Genomic DNA, 23,094 nt, shown 5'->3' with positions numbered 1-23,094 from the left:
CCTTTAATATTTCCTTCTCCATTTTACTGCTTGTTTGCACAAGGTATAGTAAATTTGAAGTTCAAATAAGTCACTGTGCCTTTCTATTTGTAGAAAAAATTATGAAAATAACATCTTGGTGAATAATATTACTTATAAAACAGATTGTTCTGTGAGTTTACCACTTTTTTATGAGTACCTACATATGAAAACCATTACCTACTCTCCATCATTTTACAGAAAGGTAAAGGTTGTGATTCTCTTCAGATATCTTCATTAAGGTGGTGGCCAGTTTAGGTTATGTCTATGCTAGTTGTGTTCTTCAACAATATTGCTATATGCACATGAACTGGAACATAAACTAGACATGTTTAGTTATGTAAGCTAACAATATTATTTCTCCACTTAATGAAGGAGTTCATATGAAGCAGAAATTTAAAATCTCTTTTCCAAGAAAGATCTGAGAAAATAAAGAATAATGGAAAAAAAGTTTGCAGGACAAGAAAAATATGAATAAAATTTAAATTAAATTACCTATATCCTATTAATATTTATATATACTTTTGTTTATTAAGAGTGTACAAAAGACACACAAATTAACAAACTCTGTGTAAAGAAAAAAGCTTCTATTTAAAACATCATATTGTTCATGTAAAAAATCCACATCTAACTTTTTATAAGTTCCATGAATTTTTACATTCAGTATTTGAAAATTCAGTGCAAACTATTATATTTCCACTGCCAGTGATGGGCCATCCACAACTTCTTGGGAAACCTGTTCCAGCAGCTTACCACACTCATTATAAAAATATTCTTCCTTATGTCCAATTTAAACCTACCCTCTTTTAGTTTAAAAAACATTACCCCTTACCCTGTCAGTGTAGGCCTTGGTAAAAAGTCTCTCTCCATCTTTCTTATAAGCCCTCTTTAAGTGTTGAAAGTATGCAGTAAAGTATTCCTGGAGTCTTGTTTTCTCCAGGCTGAACAAGCCCAACCCTCTCAGCCTGTCTTCACAAGAGAAGTGCTCATCCCTCTGATCATCTTCATAGCCCTCCTGCTAGAGCAGGTCCACGTCTTTCTTGCACACATTCACTTCTGTTATTTTTACATTACTCATACCAAATTCAACCACTCTTTTTTTGGGTAAAGCTTAACTGAAAGCCATTTTTTATAGACTTCATAGTTCAATGTCAGATAATTCATTCAGTCCATCTCTCAATTCTTACAGAATAACACTGCAGATGCAAAATCTTCTTATGAATTCAAAGGTGGTCTTGAACAAGTACTTGGAGGACAGATCTAATGAATATAATTGGATACTTTTATTATTTAATTACAGCATTCTCGTGTTTCCCAGAACACAAAGCACAAGTAATAGTTTCTGAGGACACCTGAGAAGTTGTGTCTTATATTTTGATGCAGTGAAATCTTCAGTAAATCTTCAGGCAGTTTCTATTTTATAGATAACAATGTGCTCATGGTATTTTTTCTTTCTTAATCACTACTGAATTGACTGAACTATTTTTAATGGTGAATATTCACCAGTAAAATGGAGTGAAGCCAAGTTCTGCAACTAATGATTTTACCAGCTGTTCAGCTATTCCAGTATTTAAGCAATGAATGAATATTTAAATTGTTTTTCCCCTCTTACATTTCAAGTTAATAGATTTTTTTTTCCAGAGTGCATTACAAATTGCAGCCAAAATTTTATAAATGTTCTGAAACCTAAACTCACTACCAGTGCTCATGAATGAGATTATAGAGGGTAATGAAAGTTATGGTTTTCAGTCAAAAAAAACATGCAACCCTGTGTGGCTTGTTTCCTTGCTTATTGTTATTTCATCTTCATATAATAGACGACAATGTTAAGTCAAAATTAGTGGTTAAAATCTGTCATCTGTGCTAAACGTATTCCAAGTCAAACACATTATAGTTTGATAAAAACATTGTTTCTGGGTCTGCACAGACCTATGATAAATATAAGTACACAAGGTATTAGGGTTCTTCGGAACAAATCTCTACTGTGATGTGTTTATAACAGCACTGGCATAAATCATAGCAGTTTCTGCTGCATATCCGCTGCTACCTCTTACTCAGTTTTTGACTGATAGCTTATAGAGCTAGCAGGCTTTTTATCATTTAGAGCATTTGGTATGTTGCTTTATAATAAATTGTTGTGATTTCCTGAAAGGAGAATTAATAGTTAAGATTGTCTAGTTAAATCGAGTTCTTACAGCATTTCAGTCTTAATTCAGCTAAACAGTCTGTAAACTACCAAATATAATTACAGACACAAAAGGACTTCTCTCCCTTCACATTAAAAATAGTAACATATACTTGTGCTCATATTCTTCTGTACCACTCTCTAAAGCCAAATCTCCAAGATGTTATCCCTTTTTTTAAGTAATGAAGTATAGTTTGAAAGAGAACTGCAACATAAAAAGCAATCAGACCTAGAGAATACACTGTAAACAATAAATAGTATTGCAAATATGTTTAATTTGGTTTTCATACCAAAAGGCTACTAAATAACACAAAACATAGTATATATCTTAATTTCTTTAGGAGCACACTCCATGTTTTCTAGGGATACTTACCTTAATGTCTGTCTCTTTGTGCAGGTAATACACATACAGGATATTGAAATAAAACAGTATGTAAGAAGCCCTTGATAATCCAAAGTTCAGTAATAGAGGTCAAAAGAAACCAAGTTCACTTCAAGGTCAAGATTTATTAATGTAACTCTTATGAACAAGTATTTATTCTATGCTTAGAAATTGGAATGCTGACCAAATAGCTACTGTAACTGTAATAGAGGCTGTTAAGCATAGTTCTTACAGTCTTACATGCTGTAGCTAGAAACAAAAAAATGCTGGTAGGTCATCCTTCAGTACTAAACAAACTGTAAACTTTTAACATTTGGCGTAACTTTGGTAACACACAAGAACGGTTATTTTATTAGGGCTGACTTTCTTGCTTTTTTTCCTTTTTCTCATGTTTGTTTTTTTATTTTCTGTGTCCTCCCCATCTTTCCATTTACAGTTATAAAGCCACGGCAGTTGACAAAGGAAATTACCTTGGACCATAATTTTTCTCTAGTAAGACACTCTTAAGGGATTGGTAACACAGTGGAACTGAGCATGGACAAAATCTTAATCCTACTCAATTTCCTACCCGTGCTACCAGTATGGACAACGTGTCACTTTGCAAGAATGTAATCTTTCTCAATTAGGCATGAGACGAACAGCCAAATTAAGGCATATCCCAGGTGCCCAATGACCCAGTTATTTTTATTCTTGAAAATAATTCTTGTGAATGCTCCATCCCTGGTTGTGTTCAAGGCCAGGCTGGACAGAGCCTCGGGTGTCATGGTTTAGTGTGAGGTGTCCCTGCCCATGGCAGGGGGCTTGGAACTTGATCTTAAGGTCCTTTGCAACCCTAACTATTCTATGATTCTAAAATAAGGACCTACAAGTACCTAGTATAAAAAACTTCCTTAAAAGCTAAACAGAAGAATAATATAATCAGTCAAAGTATCATAAAAACAAACAAACAAAACAAAAAACCATCAGTGCTGGAAAAGTACAGCTACAGCTTTTTGAAGATGCAGTGGCAAAGACAACAAAGAGATTTGCTGAAATTAATATTTGAAAAGTGACTTCTGATATCCTTTTTTTTAATAAAAATGGTTTCTTTATTTACTCCACCATTTATAGCTGGTCTGAGATGTAACTGTCTAATCATTATAAAACACTGACAGTTTCTTTCAGTTTTTTCCAAGCATCCTACTGAAGGGCAAACTTATTTTGCTATTATGTGATAAAATCTGTATGATTCATGTCAACGGTTAGTGTAGAGAATACCTGCATTTGGTGATGTGCACTGGCAGATGAAATGCTGTTGCATTGTGTGATGCAAAAACTATTTCACAAGTTCATGACTTGTAAATGCCCTTTTTGCATGAATAGAATCGGTCCAGAACACATAATCCAAAATAGAGGATGAAAGACTGTTTAATAATAAATTGAATGTAGATCATCAATGAAGCCATAGGACACAAATCAATCCTGTTCTGGCAGGACACTCGTGTTGAAAAAATGCAGCTTTTTTTTATTCCTGGTGATAATGCAAAATTCCTTTGCTAAATAATGCAAAAATCTTCGCTAAATTTTATAGCTGTCACCGAGCCATGGACTAGTCAGACATTCATATTTCTATGCGTATTCATTAGCTTATGGTAAGTAAAAATACAGACACCCTGATTTATTCTGTGTTTGTTTGGTAATCCAGTCTCTGTTAAGGGTAAATCAAGCCCCATGACTGAAAATGAAAGAAAAACCCTAACCTGATCATACCCTACATTAAGATAATTATGATGCATTCCCACTTTTCTGAAACCATTTTCTAGATAGGAAGTAATTTTGTTTGATGCCATCTCATCAAAATCATATGTAGTTTAGTCCAGGATTCTGAAGTGATGGGAATGAGTAGTAAATTGACGTATGATATGAATGTGAAAATATTTTATAATTCCCTTGCAGAATGTGTTCTAGATTTACCACTAGTGCTAAGAATAGGAGCAATATAGTTTTCTTTGTTTGTGTGACTATAGGGAACATCATCAAATTATTACAGGTGCTGAAGTCAATAGCTTTTCTTTTGTGGGCCATTTATGTATTGCATTTATGTCCCATCTATAAAATAAGCATCCTTGGGTAACTGAAGCAAAATAACATTAGCAGAAGACAATAGGCAGTAATTTGGTTACAAAGACTAGAACAAATAAGTCCTAGATGGTTAGTAATAAATAAAATATTTCTCATTAAGAAGAATTGGTGAAATATCTTGGTCCCAAATATGTCAAAGAAAAAAAAATCAATTTAATTTCAGTGAAGACAGAATTTCAATTCTTTATGATTTCTGATTGCAGTAATTTAATAGCATCTCAAGAGAAGTCTTAAATCTAATTTGTCAGCTTATCTGCACTGTTTATTTGTTTGCACTGCATTCTGGTATTCTTTGAAATTAATGTTACTAAATGATATAAAATGTAAAAAGCAGTTTAAGCAATCTGCAAATAATAATTGGGAGGAAAAATTGTATCTTACTGGTTGCTTTAATATTATGCATGATACATACAGTATTTGCTCAGTGAGACTGTATTCTTACAGTGCATTTCTTAAAAGATGAATTAACTATGTCAGATTTTCCATGATCACACTGGATGTATCCAAATGGTGAAGCTGTTGATGTTTTCATCATATACTATTTTACCTTGGTCCCCAATTTCTAAATAGGTCTGCGTGAAGTTATTCACAAGTTTTGTCTCTACTTGTGGATTGAGAGTTCCGTTTTAAAGGCGGTAAATAATGCATACTGAGCTTTTGTCTTGATCTTCCATCAAGGCATCATAAAGCTGTGTGCCTCAACATTAAAAGTGTCTCAGGATTCTCATGAGTAGTTGATGCCAGCATCAGCCACAGAGTTTTTTTCCATTTGGTTGCAATTTTTGCTTTAAAAGGAATTACCACCTGGTTCCTGGTCCATGTGTCAATTCTACTTTAGGGTCAACAAAAAATGTAGTATTTCCTAAATATGCTATATATGGTCCTGTACGTGAGACCTCACCTGGAGTACTGTGTGCAGTTCTGATGTCCTCGACATAAAAAGGACATGGAACTGTTGGAACAAGTCCAGAGGAGGGCCACGAGAATGATCAGGAGACTGGAGCACCTCCCATATGAAGATAGGCTGAGAAAGTTGGGGCTGTTCAGCCTGGAGAAGAGAAGGCTGAGTAGAGACCTCATAGCAGCCTTCCAGTATCTGAAGGGGGCCTACAAGGATGCTGGAGAGGGACTCTTCATTAGGGACTGTAGTGATAGGGCAAGGGGTAATGGGTTAAAACTTAAACAGGGGAAGTTTAGATTGGATATAAGGAGGAAATTCTTTCCTGATAGGGTGGTGAGGCACTGGAATGGGTTGCCCAGAGAGGTTGTGAATGCTCCATCCCTGGCAGTGTTCAAGGCCAGGTTGGGTGAAGCCTTGGGTGAGATGGTATAGTGTGAGGTGTGGGACTTGATGATCTTAAGGTCCTTTCCAACCCTAACTATTCTATGATTCCATGATTCTATGATGCAGGTTATGCACAGTTACTGATGATTAATAAGGAAAGCACTTGAAGAGAATGGGCTGCTTTTATTAACTAAAAGAAGTACCATGTTAATGTATTAGAGTGTTGAGCTACACCTTCAAGCCAGTAAGAACATCTGCTTATATTTTATAATTCATAAAAACTGATTTAGGAATTACTTACGTGGCACACACATTTAGGTTGTTTTGGCAATTTGTGAGAAAGCCAGCATGTTTTACAAATGCACGTATTGTTTAGAAGTCAACCTATGTATATATATTTGTACAAAATTTTGTCACCCTATATTAACTCTCTGAGGCAAGCATTAAACAAATGGTTCTGAGGAACTGTGATGTTCAAAAACATAAGAAACTCATTCACTTGGCTTTGACAGTGGTATAGATCATTATCCCCAAGGGTGCCTATTCCCAACGAAGGAGAATTAGCGTTTAAAATTAGAATTCAGAGCAGTCACCACAGCAAGCACTGCAATACTCTCTCTCATGCATTTGTGTCAGTGCTGTAGCTACACATCTCTGTGAAACTGGGTACTTTGATGAGTAGGTCTTGCTTCTCTTTCCTACTTGAGAAAGTCCTTGAACAGAATAGTTACTGAAAAAGATTAAGTCTGGTTTCTGTTCATTGCTTATGCATTTTGCAGTAGTGAAAATGAAAAAAAAAAACACATAGAACACATGAAACAACGAAAAGAAGTGTTGCAAATGAGTGGTTTAGGGTCACTCAAAGAATCACCATCAGAGGGTATTAGCAAAAGTGGTTTTCATATGAATTTGTGAAAAGTGTGACTTGACAAAGTTAAATGGCAAGGTTCAGTCCATTACTTACTACATGGATGAAACATACAAAAGAAAATTGAATCAGGATTGAGCTAGAAGGTTTACACAGAGACCCTCACACTGAGTGACAAGATTCAGAGTAGAACCCCTTGCTTTCTAAACTCCCAGTGGTGCTTAGGGTGCAGCTAGGTCCAATCCTAATCTCAGATTTGTCCAATAGTTTATGTCTACAGGAACTAGCTACATGGTCTTCATTAGTATTGATTTAGCATGCTATCAGCAACTTGGTGGTGATCTGTTGCAAATAAGGGGTCTTTCCCTTGGGAAAGAAAGAATTTTTCAGTCTCGTATAAGGAATCGGAAAGCCTGAGAGGCATCTCAGCTCAGGGGGAGATCACCACCATGCAGCCATGCTGCCTAGCAGGGCGAGCTCAAAGAAGGCTCACTTAGGTTGTCATACTCATGGGGTAAAGTTGGCTCATGTCAGATTGCATGTAATGCAAAAAGTATGCATGAAGCTCTCTGTACCCACAACTTTGTTTCTTGATAAATGAGTCTTGAAAAAAACCACCTTCTATCCGTGTGTTAATCACATGGTTGGTGTGCCAAGCTTATATGTATTGATACTCACTGTCACTCTGCTCTTTTGTGGGTTTTCTAGAGGAGTTCTTTCCTGGACTGGCTATTGCTTAGGCATTTATCTCCTTTGGAGCCTGTACCAAAATACTGCTGATTTGGTTAAGGGTCTTTAATGTATTAAGTACAGTAACCCAAGGATCCTCAAGATAGTGTATTTTAAGATAATGGTCTGACTGGTAATAGCTTTATAATCTTGTACATCTGCAGTTCTGGCTGCATAGGGGAGCACTTCAGCTTCTTTGGTAGGAGACAAGGAATTAAATGTATCTTACTGGGCATGCACCTAAGTAATTCACCCAGTTTTAGCAATCTGCAGTTGCACATCTAGTTTAACCTAGTTGCTAGACTTTTCATGTTGTGTGGTACATCAAGGTGTAGACATCCAGTGTATCAGCATGAACCAGCATTCATCCCAGTTCAAACAAGGATGAAGGAATTCTTAAGAAATTGTCTAAAACAAAGGAAGTAGCCAGAAAGAAGTAACCAGGAATACTCTGTATTCCTGACTTAAGAACTTATAACTCACAAAATTTCCCCATTTTTATTTTTGCAAAAAGAACTCTCCTCCATGCTTATATGGGGGGGGGGGGGGGGGGGGAGAATGTGCAACTTGTTGAAGATCACTCAAGAGAAACATTTCATTTTTCTTTCATGTGAGAGTCATTTCATGCATTGTCAATGGCATTTTAATTCCTTACGCTATAGATAAAGAGTGTTTAATAGCCTGTGTGAAGTATGCTATTGAACTGTCAGTTCTTCAAACTTGTTTTGATATCCTGGTGGAAGAAGTGCTGTCTTGTTGGGATTAGGCTCGAAAACGGTTTTGTCCCCTGCACACTACAGACCTGATTTTGCAATGTACTCAAGTAAGAGCCATTGCTAAGCAGGGCTCTCAAACTGATGTTATGCATAAACTGAAGTATTTTCTTGGGTCGTGCCTGTCATTTGGTGTGACTGTCATTCTCTTTCCTCTGAGTGGGAATGAAGCAAGTGGCAAAACTTCATGGTAAATTCCAAAGTCCTGCAGTTCTGTACAACCCTGATCTTCACTTGAACTTAATCTGATTGGGAATGACAGGTACCCTGTTATTTTGCCTGCTCATCTAAAGGTCCTTGTTACTGCTGTGCCTCTCTCCTGACGCCCCTATAAATCATCAGACAAAGATGAAAGCTTGTTTCTTTGATTGTTCTCCTGAGATCAGGAGACCATCAGTGGCCTTTACATTTATCATGTCGGAAATTACATGCTTAAATAGATTTGGTTTTCATTCAGAAAGCAATGATCTTGATCTTTCAACTAGATTTGTTGAGCTACATAGGTCTGGGAAAAAAGGAGTTTACCATGTATGTAGGAAGTATGGGCACCTGAATGGTATACTGATTTGGTTGGGTTTATTTTTTTTACCTCACTATCTACAGGACGTAAGTCAACATCATTGATCAAAAAAAGATGAAAGGAATTGCACATACTAGGGGATGAGGGAAGCTATTCTATGTTCTGTAGCACAGCTTGGTGGGCTCAGGAGGACAGCTTTTGAAACAAATATGATACAGTTTCACATAAATTGCCAAATTCCTCTGGTTTATCTGGAACAGAATGTCCTTAACTGTTTATGGTAGGTGGGAGCTCACCTGTCATATACACACAGAAAATGAAAGTGGTGCTGAGATTATGGCTTTTTAACCTGCAAGAGGCAAATATATGGAGAGAATTTGGAAAAAAAATAATTCTAAGACTTGCTTTGTGTACTGTGCACAGTTAAGCTACTGTCCTTTGGGGATTTTTTCCCCTTCAAGTTACTCAGCCAAACACAGATAACTTTATTTAGCTTTGTGCAGGTTAGGGATTTTTACGAGTCATTAATTTAAAAAGATTAACACATTCTGAAGTAAAGGGACCTGCATAGATTTAGGATACTTGAAAAATTTTACCTCCCTCATATTGTTTAAGTACATACTAAATCATTTATCAATATAGACAAAGGGCACAGATGGGAAGCATCATCCTATGCTACAGAGAGGAATTTACAGTCAGGCAAAAGAAAATGGAACATAACCTCCTGCCTTAAGTTTCTGTGTTGTCCAATCCATGTGAAATTAATTTGTCCTCTAAGTATCAGCATGTGAGTGGAGACGACTTTATAACTATGTGAAATACTACTGAAATCACAATGAAAAATGTTAGGGCTTCAAAATATCTGGAGTATGGGGATATCTTTAAATGAGGCTGAAAAGACAATAAAAAGTAGCTCTTTTCCACTTCTAAGCAAAGTAGTTTGAAATGTTTTTTTTTTTCTACATAAATCCATATAAGATATAAAAAAGAAAGATGCATTTCTACACAGCTGTAAATTTTATTAATAGCATGTTTATTCTGTAGTGCAATCTGGTTTTCTTTTCAGCAACACACAATGTAATTCATATTATAACTACATGAAATGCCACTGATATGCTTAGAATTAATGAATTGGTCATTTCTGAATTCCTGATTAGAGCTCTCATAAGTAAACTCAAAATGGGTTCTCATTACAGAGTTTCCTTTTGTCATTTTATAATTTAAAAATGGATATTTGTTTTTTATTTGAAATTTCCTATACATTAAAACAACTAGATTTTTTAATATGGAAAGAAAAAGAGAGGACTTCTATGGCAGTTTATCACTTCAGATGGAATGGGGAATCCACAGATCATGAGTGGGAAAAAATCTTTGGAGTATGGCATGACAATGAATTTACTAATCCTCTCTTTTTTGTTTAATCAGGGTTAAATACAGATAAAGGAATTTCAGAGTAAATTTCAAAAATGTACTCTTGACAGATCTGAATCACACACTGACAAAATACAGTACAGCCATATCTGTACATATAATACATAGGAGCATTGGACCACATAACTCTAAACTGATTTAATTATGTACCATAGAAGGGTTAAAGTTCCCTTGGAAGGAGATTGGATATTTCTAATACAATTTTCAATGATAACTACACTAAGTTGCTTGTGTATGGTTTTTTTATGTTTCTTTTTTTTTTTTTTCCCTAGGCTGTACTTTGGAGGTACAAGTTTTCCCAGCTCAAGGGTTCTTCAGATGATGGGAAGAGCAAAATCAAATTTTTGTTCCAAAACCAAGATACTAAACAAATTGAAGCAAAGGTAAAAATAATGTATTGTGAGTTTTGTACATTAAAAGCAGTTATCAAAGCATCTAGGGGAATGCAGTAATAAATAAAACTTAATTATTTAGTTTACTAATTACTAATTCAAAGCAAACTCGATGAATGAAAAGAAAACCAAAGAAATTCCAAGAAAAGAAAGCTGAATCAATTGCTTGGATTTTTGCTAGTTGAAAGTCTTTTGAAAGGTGTAATTACATTAAAAAATGATAAACCCCAGAACTTCCTATGTATGCATTTAGGCATATTTACCGACTCTCCTGTTTATCATTTTGACAAAGCTGGCTGAGAGTTTGACCCTATTTTTCATACTATATTTTTATCATGAAGAAATGGTGCAAAATATATCCTCAAGTCAACCTAGGGAAAAAATCCAGTAAAGATCTAAAATCTGTTTTTATTTCAAAGGAGAAAAAAAAAGTGTGGATTAAATACATACTCCCTTACAAGACTGAAGCTTTATATCTGTGTCTAATTGAAAGTCAGTGAAGTTGTATTTTCAGTTGTGCTTTTGTTGCAAGAGCTAATTCATGAAAACGATAACCCTGAGAGGCTTAGTTCATAGAATAATAGAATCATAGAATGGTTAGGGTTGGAAAGGACCTTAAGATCATCAAGTTCCAACCCCCTGCCATGGGCAGGGACACCTTACACTAAACCATGACACCCAAGGCTCTGTCCAACCTGGCCTTGAACACTGCCAGGGATAGAGCAGTCACAACCTACCTGGGCAACCTATTCCAGTGCTTCACCACCCTTACAGTAAAGAAGTTCTTCCTTATATCCAATCTTAACTTACCCTGTTTAAGTTTTAAACCGTTACCCCTTGTCCTATCACAACAGTCCCTAATGAAGAGTCCCTCTCCAGCATCCCTATAGGCCCACTTCAGATACTGGAAGGCTGCTATGAGGTCTCCATGCAGCCTTCTCTTCTCCAGGCTGAACAGCCCCAACTTTCTCAGCCTATCTTTATCTGGGAGGTGCTCCAGTCCCCTGATCATCCTCGTGGCCCTCCTCTGGACTTGTTCCAACAGTTCCATGTCCTTTTTATGTTAAGGACACCAGAACTCCACACAATACTCCAAGTGAGGTTTCACGAGAGCAGAGGGGCAGGATCACCTCCTTCAACCTGCTGGTCATGCTCCTTTTGATGCAGCTCAGGATATGATTGGCTTTCTGGGTTGCAAGCACACACTGCCGTCTCATGTTCATTTTCTCATCAACCAGCACCCCCAAGTCCTTCTCCTCAGGGCTGATCAGAATCTCTTCTCTGTCCAGCCTGTAGCTGTGTCTGGGATTGCTCTGACCCAGGTGTAGGACCTTGTCCTTGGTAAGGTTAAACTTCATGAGGTTGGCATCAGCCCACCTCACAAGCGTGTAAAAGTCCCTCTGGATGGCATTCCTTCCCTCCAGCGTATCAACCGAACCGCACAGCTTGGTGTCATCGGCAAACTTGCTGAGGGTGCACTCAATCCCACTGTCCATGTCACTGACAAAGATGTTGAACAAAACCGATCCCAACACCCCCCTGAGGGACACCACTCGTTACTGGTCTCCAGCTGGATATTGAGCCATTGACCACAACTCTTTATGTGCAGCGTCCAGCCAGTTCTTTATCCACCGAGTGGTCCATCTATCAAATTGATGTCTCTCAAATTTAGAGACAAGGATATTGTGTGGGACAGTGTCGAACACTTTCCACAAATCCAGGTAGATGACATCAACTGCTCTACCCCTGTCTATTAGTTCCGTAGCCCCATCATAGAAGGCCACCAAATCGGTGAGACAGGTTTTCCCCTTAGTGAAGCCATGCTGTCTGTCACCAAGCACCTTGTTGTTTTTCATTTGTCTTAGCATGCCTTCCAGGAGAATCTGCTCCAAGATTTTGCCAGGCACAGAGGTGAGACTGACTGGTCTGTAATTCCCAGGGTCATCCATTTTCCCCTTCTTGAAAATGGGGGTTATATTTCCCTTTTTCCAGTCATCAGGAACTTCACCTGACTGCCACAATTTTTCAAATATGATAAGACAGTGGCATAGCAACTTCATTTGCCAGCTCCTTCAGGACCCGTGGATGGATTTCATCAGGTCCCATGGACTTGTGAATGTTCAGGTTCTTAAGATGGTCTCGAACCAGATCCTCTCCTACAGTGGGCCTGAGGTCTTCATTCTCACAGTCCCTGCGTCTGCCTTCCAAGACTTGGGTGGTGCTGTCAGAGCCTTTGCCAGAGAAGACCGATGCAAAGAAGTTATTAAGAACCTCAGCCTTCTCCAAATCCGGCATAGCCAGTTCTCCCGATAGCCTCCGGAGGGGCCCTACATTGTCCCTAGTCTGTCTTTTATTCGCTATGTACCTATAGAATCCCTTCCTGTTAACATCCCTAGCCAAATTTAATTCTATTTATTTATTCTATTTAGTTTGAGTTCTGTCTTTTGAGAATAGGGCATTTACTTTCCCAGTTTGTGTGAGGAAAAATGATCTCCCAAGCTCTTTGAAAACTAGAAGTGCCTTAGAGTTTGGATCAAAGGTCTTTTAGACTAGGATCCCAATCTTTATGTTAACATAAAGACTAATTTCTTAGCCATCTTTAAGCCTTGCTTTTGAAGCATGTGCTGTACTATTTTTCCTGATCATGTCTGAGAGAAAATTGCAGAATGAAGGTGGTAACTATGTGGTTCCATGAGCCAAAAGGAAATTAGTAAATAAATTACTGGCAAAAAGGGCTAAATATGTACAGCATGATAAAGTATGTAAAGAAAAAAGGCATTGTGTCAGAGGCAGTCATGAGTTTGAATGCAAATAGCTGCATTAAGCTCTTTATTATAAACACAATCTTTCACATTGATCAATTTAGAAATAAAAATTTTTACTTGTCATTTATTTTCTTGGTGATCAAACAATACCAGTTATGATCAAAAAAGTCAGGTAATGTTGTCTTTGGAAGGTGCCGCAGCATTTATAGTGAAGCACTTTATCCATTCCAATTTGTTCATGTATGAACTATGTTCCTTAGTCTAAGAAACGTAAATAAATGTGGCTATAAAATGAATGTCATTCTTAGGTCATATTTTTTGAACTTTGGTTAGTTTAAAATTCTGTGGATTAGCCCCTTCAGTATCCTTTAAGCCTTTCTTGAATTTAAAGCACTATTCAGCATCAGAAGAGGTGGAACAATCTAGCCTCTATTTTTTGGATTCTAGTAGCATTACAGAGTTAGAGGTATAACTATCTGCAGAACTCTTGAGTCATTAGGAAATGTTAATCAGATTTGCAGAAATGCTTGTAATGCCAGATTTCATGCATACTGTATGCAGGCTACATTTGGAATCAGATGATGGGAATTCTGTAAAACATCTGTTAAAGGTTGTGATGAATATTCATGGACACAGTTATCATCACCTGTTAAATGCATCTCTGTGCTTCAAAAAGCCTGGGGACTGACTGTTGTACGGGGAAATACAGTGTAACATTTTCTTTACATATAAGATAATTTTTGCCAGTTCTGTTACACAGGGAATATCAGCATATAGTGAGATGAAAGCTCACAGCTGAGAACAAAACCAAAACACTGAAAAGTCATTGCCCCAGCATGAAGGGCTCTTCAATTCTGCATTCCCAAACAGTAATGTAGAAGCAGGGAACACTGATAAAGTTTAACAAAGTCACTGGAACAGAAGGGTTAACTCTTCACAGTTAACACTAACCCACTCTATGCAGAACCTGTTACGGTGTATGCATACCTGATCTGAGACTTCTTTTCTTGCCTCTAAGATGTGTTTTCCTCCAGCTCCAAAAGTCAGCTATAGTACTGACAGAATGTGTTAATGTATATAATGTGCTATAATTCAGTTACCCCTTGCAAATGTGAGGTGGTCTGTCCTGTTTTGTTGTTTTGGGGTATTTTTAAACAATTTTGCTTTTGTTATGGTCTGCAGTTGGCTGAATATGAGCAGTGTGCCCAGGGGGCCAAGACCAATAACACCCTGGCTTGTATCGGAAATATTGTAGCCAACAGGACTTGTGGAGTAATCAACCCCCTGCTCTTGGCACTGGTGAGGCTGCAGCTTGAATCCTGCTTTCAGTTCTGGGCCCCTCACTGCAAGACAGACTCTGAGGTGCTGCAGCATGTCCAGTGTCCAGAGAAGAACAGCAAAGCTGGTAAAGGGCCTGGAGCACAAGTCTGATGAGAAGCAGCTACGGGAACTGGGGTTGTTTAGTCTGGCCTTTTCAGGAGGCTCAGGGGAGAACATACTGCTCTCTACAGCCACCTGAAGGGAGGTTGTAGTGAGGTAGGTGGCCATCGCTTTTCCCAAGTAACAAGAGGAAATTACTTCAGGTTACATCAGGGGAGGTTTAGACTGGATATTAGGAAAAAAATCTTCACCAAAAGAGTTGTCAAGCATTGGGACAGGCTGTCTAGTGAAGTGGTGGTGTCCCCATCCCTGGATGTGGTGGGGACACAGATGTGGCACTTAGACTTGGCAGTGCTAGGTTAACAGTTGGACTTGATGATCTTAAAGGTATTTTTCAAACTAAATAATTCTATGATTCTACATAATTCTTTCCTGTACAAATATGAATTATCAAAATCAAAATGCTTCCTGTCTTCTATCATTTACAATGCTGTGCATCTCATGCCATCCCAGTAGTGTTGATATGGCATGTTGTATCGATGTGATAATACTTTTAGCTTTAAAACACTTATTTATTATCTAGAGAATTAAGAGTATCAGAGTGCTTAGATATTGAGTTTCTATCCAAAAGTTACTATTCTGGAAAACCATTCAGATTTGTATGTGAACATTGCTTGAAAAAACAAACAAACAATAAGTTATGGAACAGCATTTTATACTTTAGCCTTTCTGTCTTCATAATTATGCAGCAACTACTCCATATTCTGGTGGAATATACAAAGATATCACTGTTAATTTTAGAAGAATATGGCAAAAATACTTCATAAGAACAAATGCAGAACCATGTCCATTCATCAGTCAGCTTCTTTTTTGTTTTCGAGAAACACACTTGCCACCAGAGTTTAGCTAATATTTATATAATTCTGTCAACATTTTCACAGCATGTTTCATGCCTGACTTGACAAGATTCAAAATGGCATGCTCTGAGACACACAGTATGTGATATGGATTTGGCTACAGTTTAACCACACATACTTCTTTTCCACTTGGAAATAATTTAAGATATTTAAACATTTGCACTATTCTGTCAGTTACTGTTGAAAATACTGCTTTTTACTAGAGACTTTGCATGATGCTTTTGTTTGGCTTCTGTGTAAATAATAGCACGTTACTATAAAGATATATAACGTAATGTAAAAGTGTCTCCTCGTAGATTTAAGCAATTCCAGTCTGAAAAATCTGAACAGTAATTACCATAGGTCACATCAGTAGGTCCACGGCAGGATGTCTGGGTGCAAAGACCTAACTTTGAAGGTCTCTAAGGCAAAATCTATGTGGTTTCTGAGAAGAAAATCCCTTAGGGGCAACATTAATCACCGATACCCTTTAGATAATCCAATCTGTAGGTTATTTCCCAGCTGTCACTCAGCAGGAAATATTGCACAAGTTTGCACAGTCAGACAGAATTTTTCTGATTAAGAGCTACAAAACAGAGCTGTTGGTTTGGCAGAATGTGGAACCTACATGTCTCCTTTGTTCTTACTGAGCTGTTGGGGTTGGGTTGAAAAAAACAAGCACAGAAGGGCAAAGGGCAAAGCTTTCTCCTTATTTCCAAGGCACAAAGGGATTCACTTAGGCACCTTCCTGTCTAGTTACCTATTTCCCTATTTGTTTAGCTACAGTTTAATGATGCAATAATATCTTTCCAGTATCACAGCAGCTTCCAGATGCTAATAACACAATCTCAAAACTGTAAGAAACTCAGAGTCCTTTGCTGTTCTGTTTCACCTTGCTAAGTATTGGATAACTGCAATGGAAGCTGCTTTATATTTTTCTGACAAATATGAACAGTATTTTAAATCTATGAGAGATCCTGTTTCTTTATATATATATGCTTCCAAACATAGGAATATGTCATGTATATAAAAATTAGTATCAGTGCTGTTTTTCTTATTACATACAATTTCCATTTGAATTTTCTAAGTAAGTAAACACACCACTGAGTAATTTCTGTGAACTAGGAGTTGCTGTGCCTTGTAAAACATGTATATAACTCAAAAGCTACACTTTGATTTCTGTTTTCACCTTTCTGAACTTGAAGGACTTTTACACAGCTCAACAGTTTTGACAGGAAAACTCAGGCAAGGTCACACAGTTGTCCTGCATTAGGTTAGCTTTTGTTCACAAATTAGCTGAACTCCTAAGATGAGTTGCGGAAATAAACGGAAATAAATTAAAAAATCAGCATATTAAGATGAAGATCCAGTCAATTTTCTTTGCCTATATGAATATGGAGAATTGAAGAGGGCAGAAATAATGTATTAGCAAAGGAAGAAGTGTAACTTCAAGGATTTATCATTAATACTTATTAATTAATACTACCTTAATAGTAATTAATGTCAGTTAATTCATACTTGAAATTATCTTATATAGAAGTCTAATCTAAAGTAAGACAAATAGCCTAAATCACTGCTGTTGTGAAGGAAATGCCCACTTTCGGCTATTGCCAGGTGTCTTAATGGATGCTTGCACCATTTTCCAGACTGACATTTCTGCTTATTTCAAGTATATTCTCTAAAATAAAATTTTAATTTAATTGAAAGTTTTGTTGCATGTGTTAGAAGTCATTACCCTAGATGATTACTTTCATGTATCAGTGTCTTCTGGTGAAAGCATTTTTCCCCAAGTCCTGCACAATTACAGCACATCAGTTCCTGCATTTTCTAACATTAGCTAGCATATAGACATCAATGTTTTAATGAGAAAATATCACCCTTTTGTGGACAATTTATGTTTGGTATGGACATAAAACAGTATTATGATAAGCATTTATAAGTAAGGTCTTGCAGCCAATGCAGCCACATTAAGAATTAAGGAGATTGACAGATTAGAAACCATAACAAGATGCGCACAGTTCATCTGCTTTTCTGAAAGTGATCCAGTGTATAGAACTACTTACTCAAATGGTATTCAGTAGCTTATTTTAAGCATACTTCAAGTTTAGAGTATCATCTTTAAATGGGTTTTCAGTGCACCTCCTTAGGATTTTTACAGAGGGATTTCTCAGTTGCAGTGACTGCATTCTGAGGTCAGATTTCTGACCTGCGTAGGTTTGTGTGATTCAATTTTTAGTTTTTCTGTGTTCATGTCCCTCTTGTGTTGCTTGCAGTACTCCAGGTGAAGTCTCAAGAAAGTGGAGTAGAGCAGGAGAATCACCTCCTTCAACCTGCTGGCCTTGCTCCTTTTGATGCAGGCCAGCATACAGTTGGCTTTCTGGGCTGCAAATTCACACTGCTGACTTGTGTCAAGCTTTTCATGAACCAATACCCCCAAATCCTTCTCCTCAGGGCTGCTCTCGATCCATTCTCCACCCAGCCTGTGCTTGACCTGGTGCTTGGCCTTGTTGAATTTCATGAGGTTTGCATTGGCCCAAGCCTGTCAGGGACCCTCTTGATGGCATCTCTTTCCTCCAGTGTGTCGACAGCATGACACAGCTTGGTGTTACTGGAAACCTCATCTGAAGCTGGTGTGCAATACACAGAATCCCACCTAGAAGAAAGTGTATTTGGACAAGAGGATAAACAGATGACAAAGTGTATACAGAAACAACCAGGGGTGGTTAAGCATGCACAAAAGCTTGTGGGTTCCCTTCCATCTGTAGAGTAGACCCATGGGCAGCTAAAAGTGCAAGTTCCAGTAGAAGTGAGGGAATGTTTCATCTGCCAGCAGCTCTACATGAAGTCTTATCTGTACATTAAGCTTTCTTGTGATTAGGCTAATCTGCCAGAAAAGTCTTGCTCCTGATAGATCTTGTTCCCATTGATTGAGCTGCAGCCATTAATCAGTCCTGTATGTGCTCACCATGTGCCAGTCAGCCTACTGTGCTTCACATTGATTGAATTTCCAGTTAAAAATGCATGCCTACATTGAAATGGGAATAATGTTTCAGAGCAAATAGTAATCCATTATTTGATGATTCCTCAGAGTTCATCTTTGCAGTCAAAGTAATTTCTGCACTATGTTACTAACAGTAATCCAGAGGGACCTTTGGAAGCTGTTCTGTTGCCTCACTTGTTTTTCTTGAAGGTCCATTAAACAATCCATCTTCCCAATGTGTTGCTGCTGCAGAAACACCTGTGATAACTGTTGGCAATTACTGTTCTAATGCACTGTGAAAATTCAGTGTCCAGTAGGTGTAATTATTATAGTAAGAACTTTCAGCTAATAGGGTTACCTAATTGACTCAAACAGTTCTCAAACTGTAATATTTAATAGGCTTATCCTGTTGAGACGTAGGGGGAAATGTAGTCTTTCTACATGTAACACATGGAATTGATACTATGAATATTTCACTTTTCCACTAAATATTTGTTCTGTCATCTTCAGCTTCATATTTATTTTTATAAAGAAGGGTAATATTGATAGAAACCTGTTAATTGAAAACTAAGTTAATTTTAATGACTGATAGTTCTTACTCTGAAATAGCTTCTATAATTCTTTGTTTCTTCATTTTGAATTTTCATTATATTCCTATTTATGATAAATTTTCTTATTTTGAAATTTAAGGAACTAAAAAAAAACTTTGGCATAGTGATAAAATTGCCCTTCTCCCAGTGTTTGAAAATCAGAATGTCTCTAAACAGATATTTTTTTTTAAATGGACACAGATGGCAGGTTTGTGAAACTTGGCATAAACTCCATCTTCTTTATTGAGAATAAAGAAAAATATTGAGTTAAGGGATTTTAAAGAATCTCATGGGACATTTAAAGAAGACATTTTTAAAGAAGCTCATGGAAACTTCACTTCTGAGCATGTCTGAAGGACATCTGCTTATGTTGCAAGAGAGCTGAGCAAAGCTCTACCCATTCAGTACATCACTGGACACTCTGTACCTGCAGCTGTCTGCTTTCAGGCAGTTGTTCTCCCTTGCATAAGAGGGATTTGTAAACATCTCTGTGAATTACATGCAGCAATATCTCCCCGAAAATCTCAAGAGGCAGAAAATTGCAGCTTAATGTCATTTTGAGAGATTTAGCTATTTTTTCGTTGAATTTACAACATTATCGATATTCTTTAAATAAAAAAAAGGACAACACTCAGCTCTTCACAGCCTGGAAGTAGCAGTGCTGAACAGAAAGAGAAATAGAATATACCACAGATATCTATTACTGTCTTCATATTACAATGAAGGAATCCGTATAGGCAGTGAATGAAAGCAGAAAGATGGCAACTCTGCGCTACCACCCTTACACTTAAATGTATTCAAATACGTCAGTATTTGCTTTCAAATAAACCAGATATTTATTGGTTAAATGCCAACTCCAGAAAAATCGTAGTGAAGACAACCTAAAAAACACTGATCATGTAAAGTCAATTAAACACAAAGGAGCAAATTCATATATGTTAAAAAAATATATATGTTTTTTATTTATGTCCTCTAAGTGTGGTGTCTAAAAGGGTCCCACCTAGTCATGCTTTGGTGCTTTAGAGATGTAAATTAAAGTAGAAAAAGAAGCAATTGTCTAGTATTGGTAAAAAATTTAAAACATGGAGTCTGGTTCTATTTTCAGTCCAGTTACATGTTAACTGTTGAGAGGGTTACTTCTCAGTGAAAACAGATCACTATAGATGAATAACACTGTGTGATCACAGCACTTTTTGAAAACTTGTCTTTTTTTGAGGGCGAGGGAGCACAGGTAAGATAATACCTACCAGTGTGAGGTGACGTGATGACGTGATGTGGAACTTGACGTTGATCTTTGTGGGTACGTTGTATATAGAATAGCAATTCAGAGATGTGTAGATTTATGGTGCAGTCCAATTTTTATCTAAATTAACCTTCAAAAGTGCCAGATTTGCATTAACCTGAGGGAAAACAAATCTGTAGCATCACGTTCCTTCCCCTTTAGCTGGTAGGATCTCATATGTCTATGGAAGCACTTCGTAGAAATTTGTCCATGTTAACCTCCAAACAATTACTTACTGAATGGGGGTTGATCAGTGTCCAAGTCCCTGTAATGGAGAATTGTCAGGCATGTTAGGGGAATTACATTAAACTGTTAAAATCATTGAATACTGGTTCATTCCTTGGTATATGTTTGTGAGGTGTTCTTTTTTTTTTCATGTTTAATCTTTTTGTTTTCAATTCCAGGAGCTGGAATTTTCCAACCTGTTTGCAGTTCTTCACTGTATCCACTCATTCTTTGCAGCCAAAGTGGCTTGTTTGGACCCTTTGTATGTAGGCAGTCAAGCTACAGCTTCTGCTGCTCCCACAACTTCTGGTACTGGCAAATTAAAGTATACTACTTGACTTCTCACATGACAGCACTGCCACTTAACAACAAGATATAACAATGTATATTCATAAGATGTAGACCTTTGGTGAACCATGTACATGGAAACCAATCCTGGAGGCAAGACATCTTGCAGCATCAACAGATAAATGCTCATGTGGGATCATAGATCCATCTCTGTTCTGCAAGACATCGGTATATAACCCTAGTCGAAACCCCAGAATAGGACGGATATGCTTTTAGTATGATCTATTTGTACTTACATAGTGCTTTAAGCAACACTGGAAACAAAGGAATAAATTATGAAATGAAGCACTTCGGTATTTAATAAAATTTTCAAATTGCTGTAATAATACACAAATAGAATTGTCATTTTCCTGGTTTCAGATGTTTTTTATAACAATAAACTCTGAGTATGAACTTAATACCCTATCATTATAAATGACATAAGAGCAAACAACGAGCATATAGTACATGGTGACAAGGAGATAAGCATGAAAAGGCATTTAGGTATCTCCTCAAACAAGAAAGCACTTTAAGCACTGTTATAAATCCATATTTGTGTCCATACATGGAGTCATGCTACTTTTCTCTGTTTTGTACTTTTAGTCTTAACAGTAACAGCAAGAAAGATACAGCCATATTGGAGTGATAGATTAAAAAACAAGTAAGCCAAGCCACAAAAAGCAAAATACCTTTCCACAAGTAAGTCCCTCTTCTTCAAATAGAAATAATGAGATAAGAATTCAATTTGAATAACAAATTAAGTGCAAGTGCATAAAGTATCATGTCTGCTATTTACTTCCTCCTTTTTTTTTGTCAAGAACTAAATTATATAAATCTCATAGTCTTTGTTCACAATAATTAACTATTGAATTTGTTTCGGAGACAATCCATCTAATACATTGTTTCCATGTTTAACCTTGTTTTCACATCGTAAGTAGAACCTCTGTTCCACTCAGGCTGTCAACAAAAGAGATAACTCTACATTATGCTTGAAAAATGAGTCCACCCTTTGAATGTTTTTTATATATTGTTAGTAAAAGACAGGTATAAATTAAATAACTTGTAAAGAATAGATGGCAGTGCATAATGTTAAGATTATTACATCACTCTGGACCAGATCATTTACTAGTTCCAGAATATCATTTAATGATGAAATCTGACAGAGTTGATAAATTTAAAACTAGTAACTTTATTTAAATATAATTTTGCAAAATAATTTAATTTTGTGCTATTACACACATAAGTGAAGATGGAAAAATGGTGGGAGAATGTGTGGGATATAGCTGAAGCAACAGAAAAGGTGAGGTACTTCTTTTGCCAGACATGAGAACCTAAAAAAGTGCAAGAGGAGCCATTAGTGCAGCTATAGTATGTGCATAACATTTTAAATAATACTTTGTGGGTTTTCTGTTTATTATATTGAAATCAAAACTTTTTTTCTTCCCCCCCCCCCCAGTCTTGTTATAAAAGCACATAGAAGAAAAGGGTTATGAGCACCATCTGCTTGCTTAACAGAAAGGCTAATTCTGTCATATCTCTTTCTATGTAGTAAGGTAATTAAAGCTTCAAAAGTGAAGTCAGAGTAAATCCTTTTCAAAATGGGAACAATTAAAAATGCAAGGCAGAGACAAAAGATGAATGAACTGTCGGGGAAAATCGTATTTCCTTTGCTTTGCTTTGCATTAGAAATACTTGGATTTATGTGTGTGAGAGTATCCTTGCCTTGAAGTATAGCTACTAGTTCCAAATAATCTGAAAATATATTTTCTGGAGACTCTTTTTATCACTTTCAGATGGCCTTCACCACATGCTTGCTTCTTATTAGTATACCTCTAAGGGTTATACATTTATTTTCCATGCTAAATACAGTGGAAGGATGTTGAAATCCAGCTATCAGATGCTTTAAGTGTCACCAAAATCCAACATTTTCGTAGTCATTGTGTCT

The 23,094-nt window shown here is 36.9% G+C and overlaps 1 protein-coding gene across 8 annotated transcripts in view; it reads left to right on the top strand.

The window, feature by feature from the left end:
* The window catches only part of SNTG1 (syntrophin gamma 1), a 305,233-nt gene extending 282,725 nt beyond the window's left edge, over positions 1-22,508 (top strand). For 6 of the 8 annotated variants that reach the window (XM_061354827.1, XM_061354830.1, XM_061354826.1 and 3 more), the window contains 2 exons: positions 10,585-10,695; positions 21,002-22,508. In XM_061354827.1, coding sequence (XP_061210811.1) covers positions 10,585-10,695; positions 21,002-21,160 — 270 coding nt within the window. In that variant the 3' untranslated portion in view covers positions 21,161-22,508. Of the gene's footprint in view, positions 1-10,584; positions 10,696-11,123; positions 11,271-21,001 lie in introns of those variants that run through there. The other 2 variants (XM_061354828.1, XM_061354829.1) reach the window with 2 other exon arrangements.
* Positions 22,509-23,094: the final 586 nt, after the last annotated feature.

Source organism: Neopsephotus bourkii, unplaced genomic scaffold (assembly GCF_033783945.1).
Source record: "Neopsephotus bourkii isolate Nb327-2 ecotype Australia unplaced genomic scaffold, CSIRO-AGI_Nbou_v1 NB_753, whole genome shotgun sequence".
NCBI lineage: Eukaryota > Metazoa > Chordata > Aves > Psittaciformes > Psittacidae > Neopsephotus > Neopsephotus bourkii.
The sequence above is the reverse complement of the archived record's forward strand: the minus strand, read 5'-3'. Positions and strand labels throughout refer to the sequence as shown.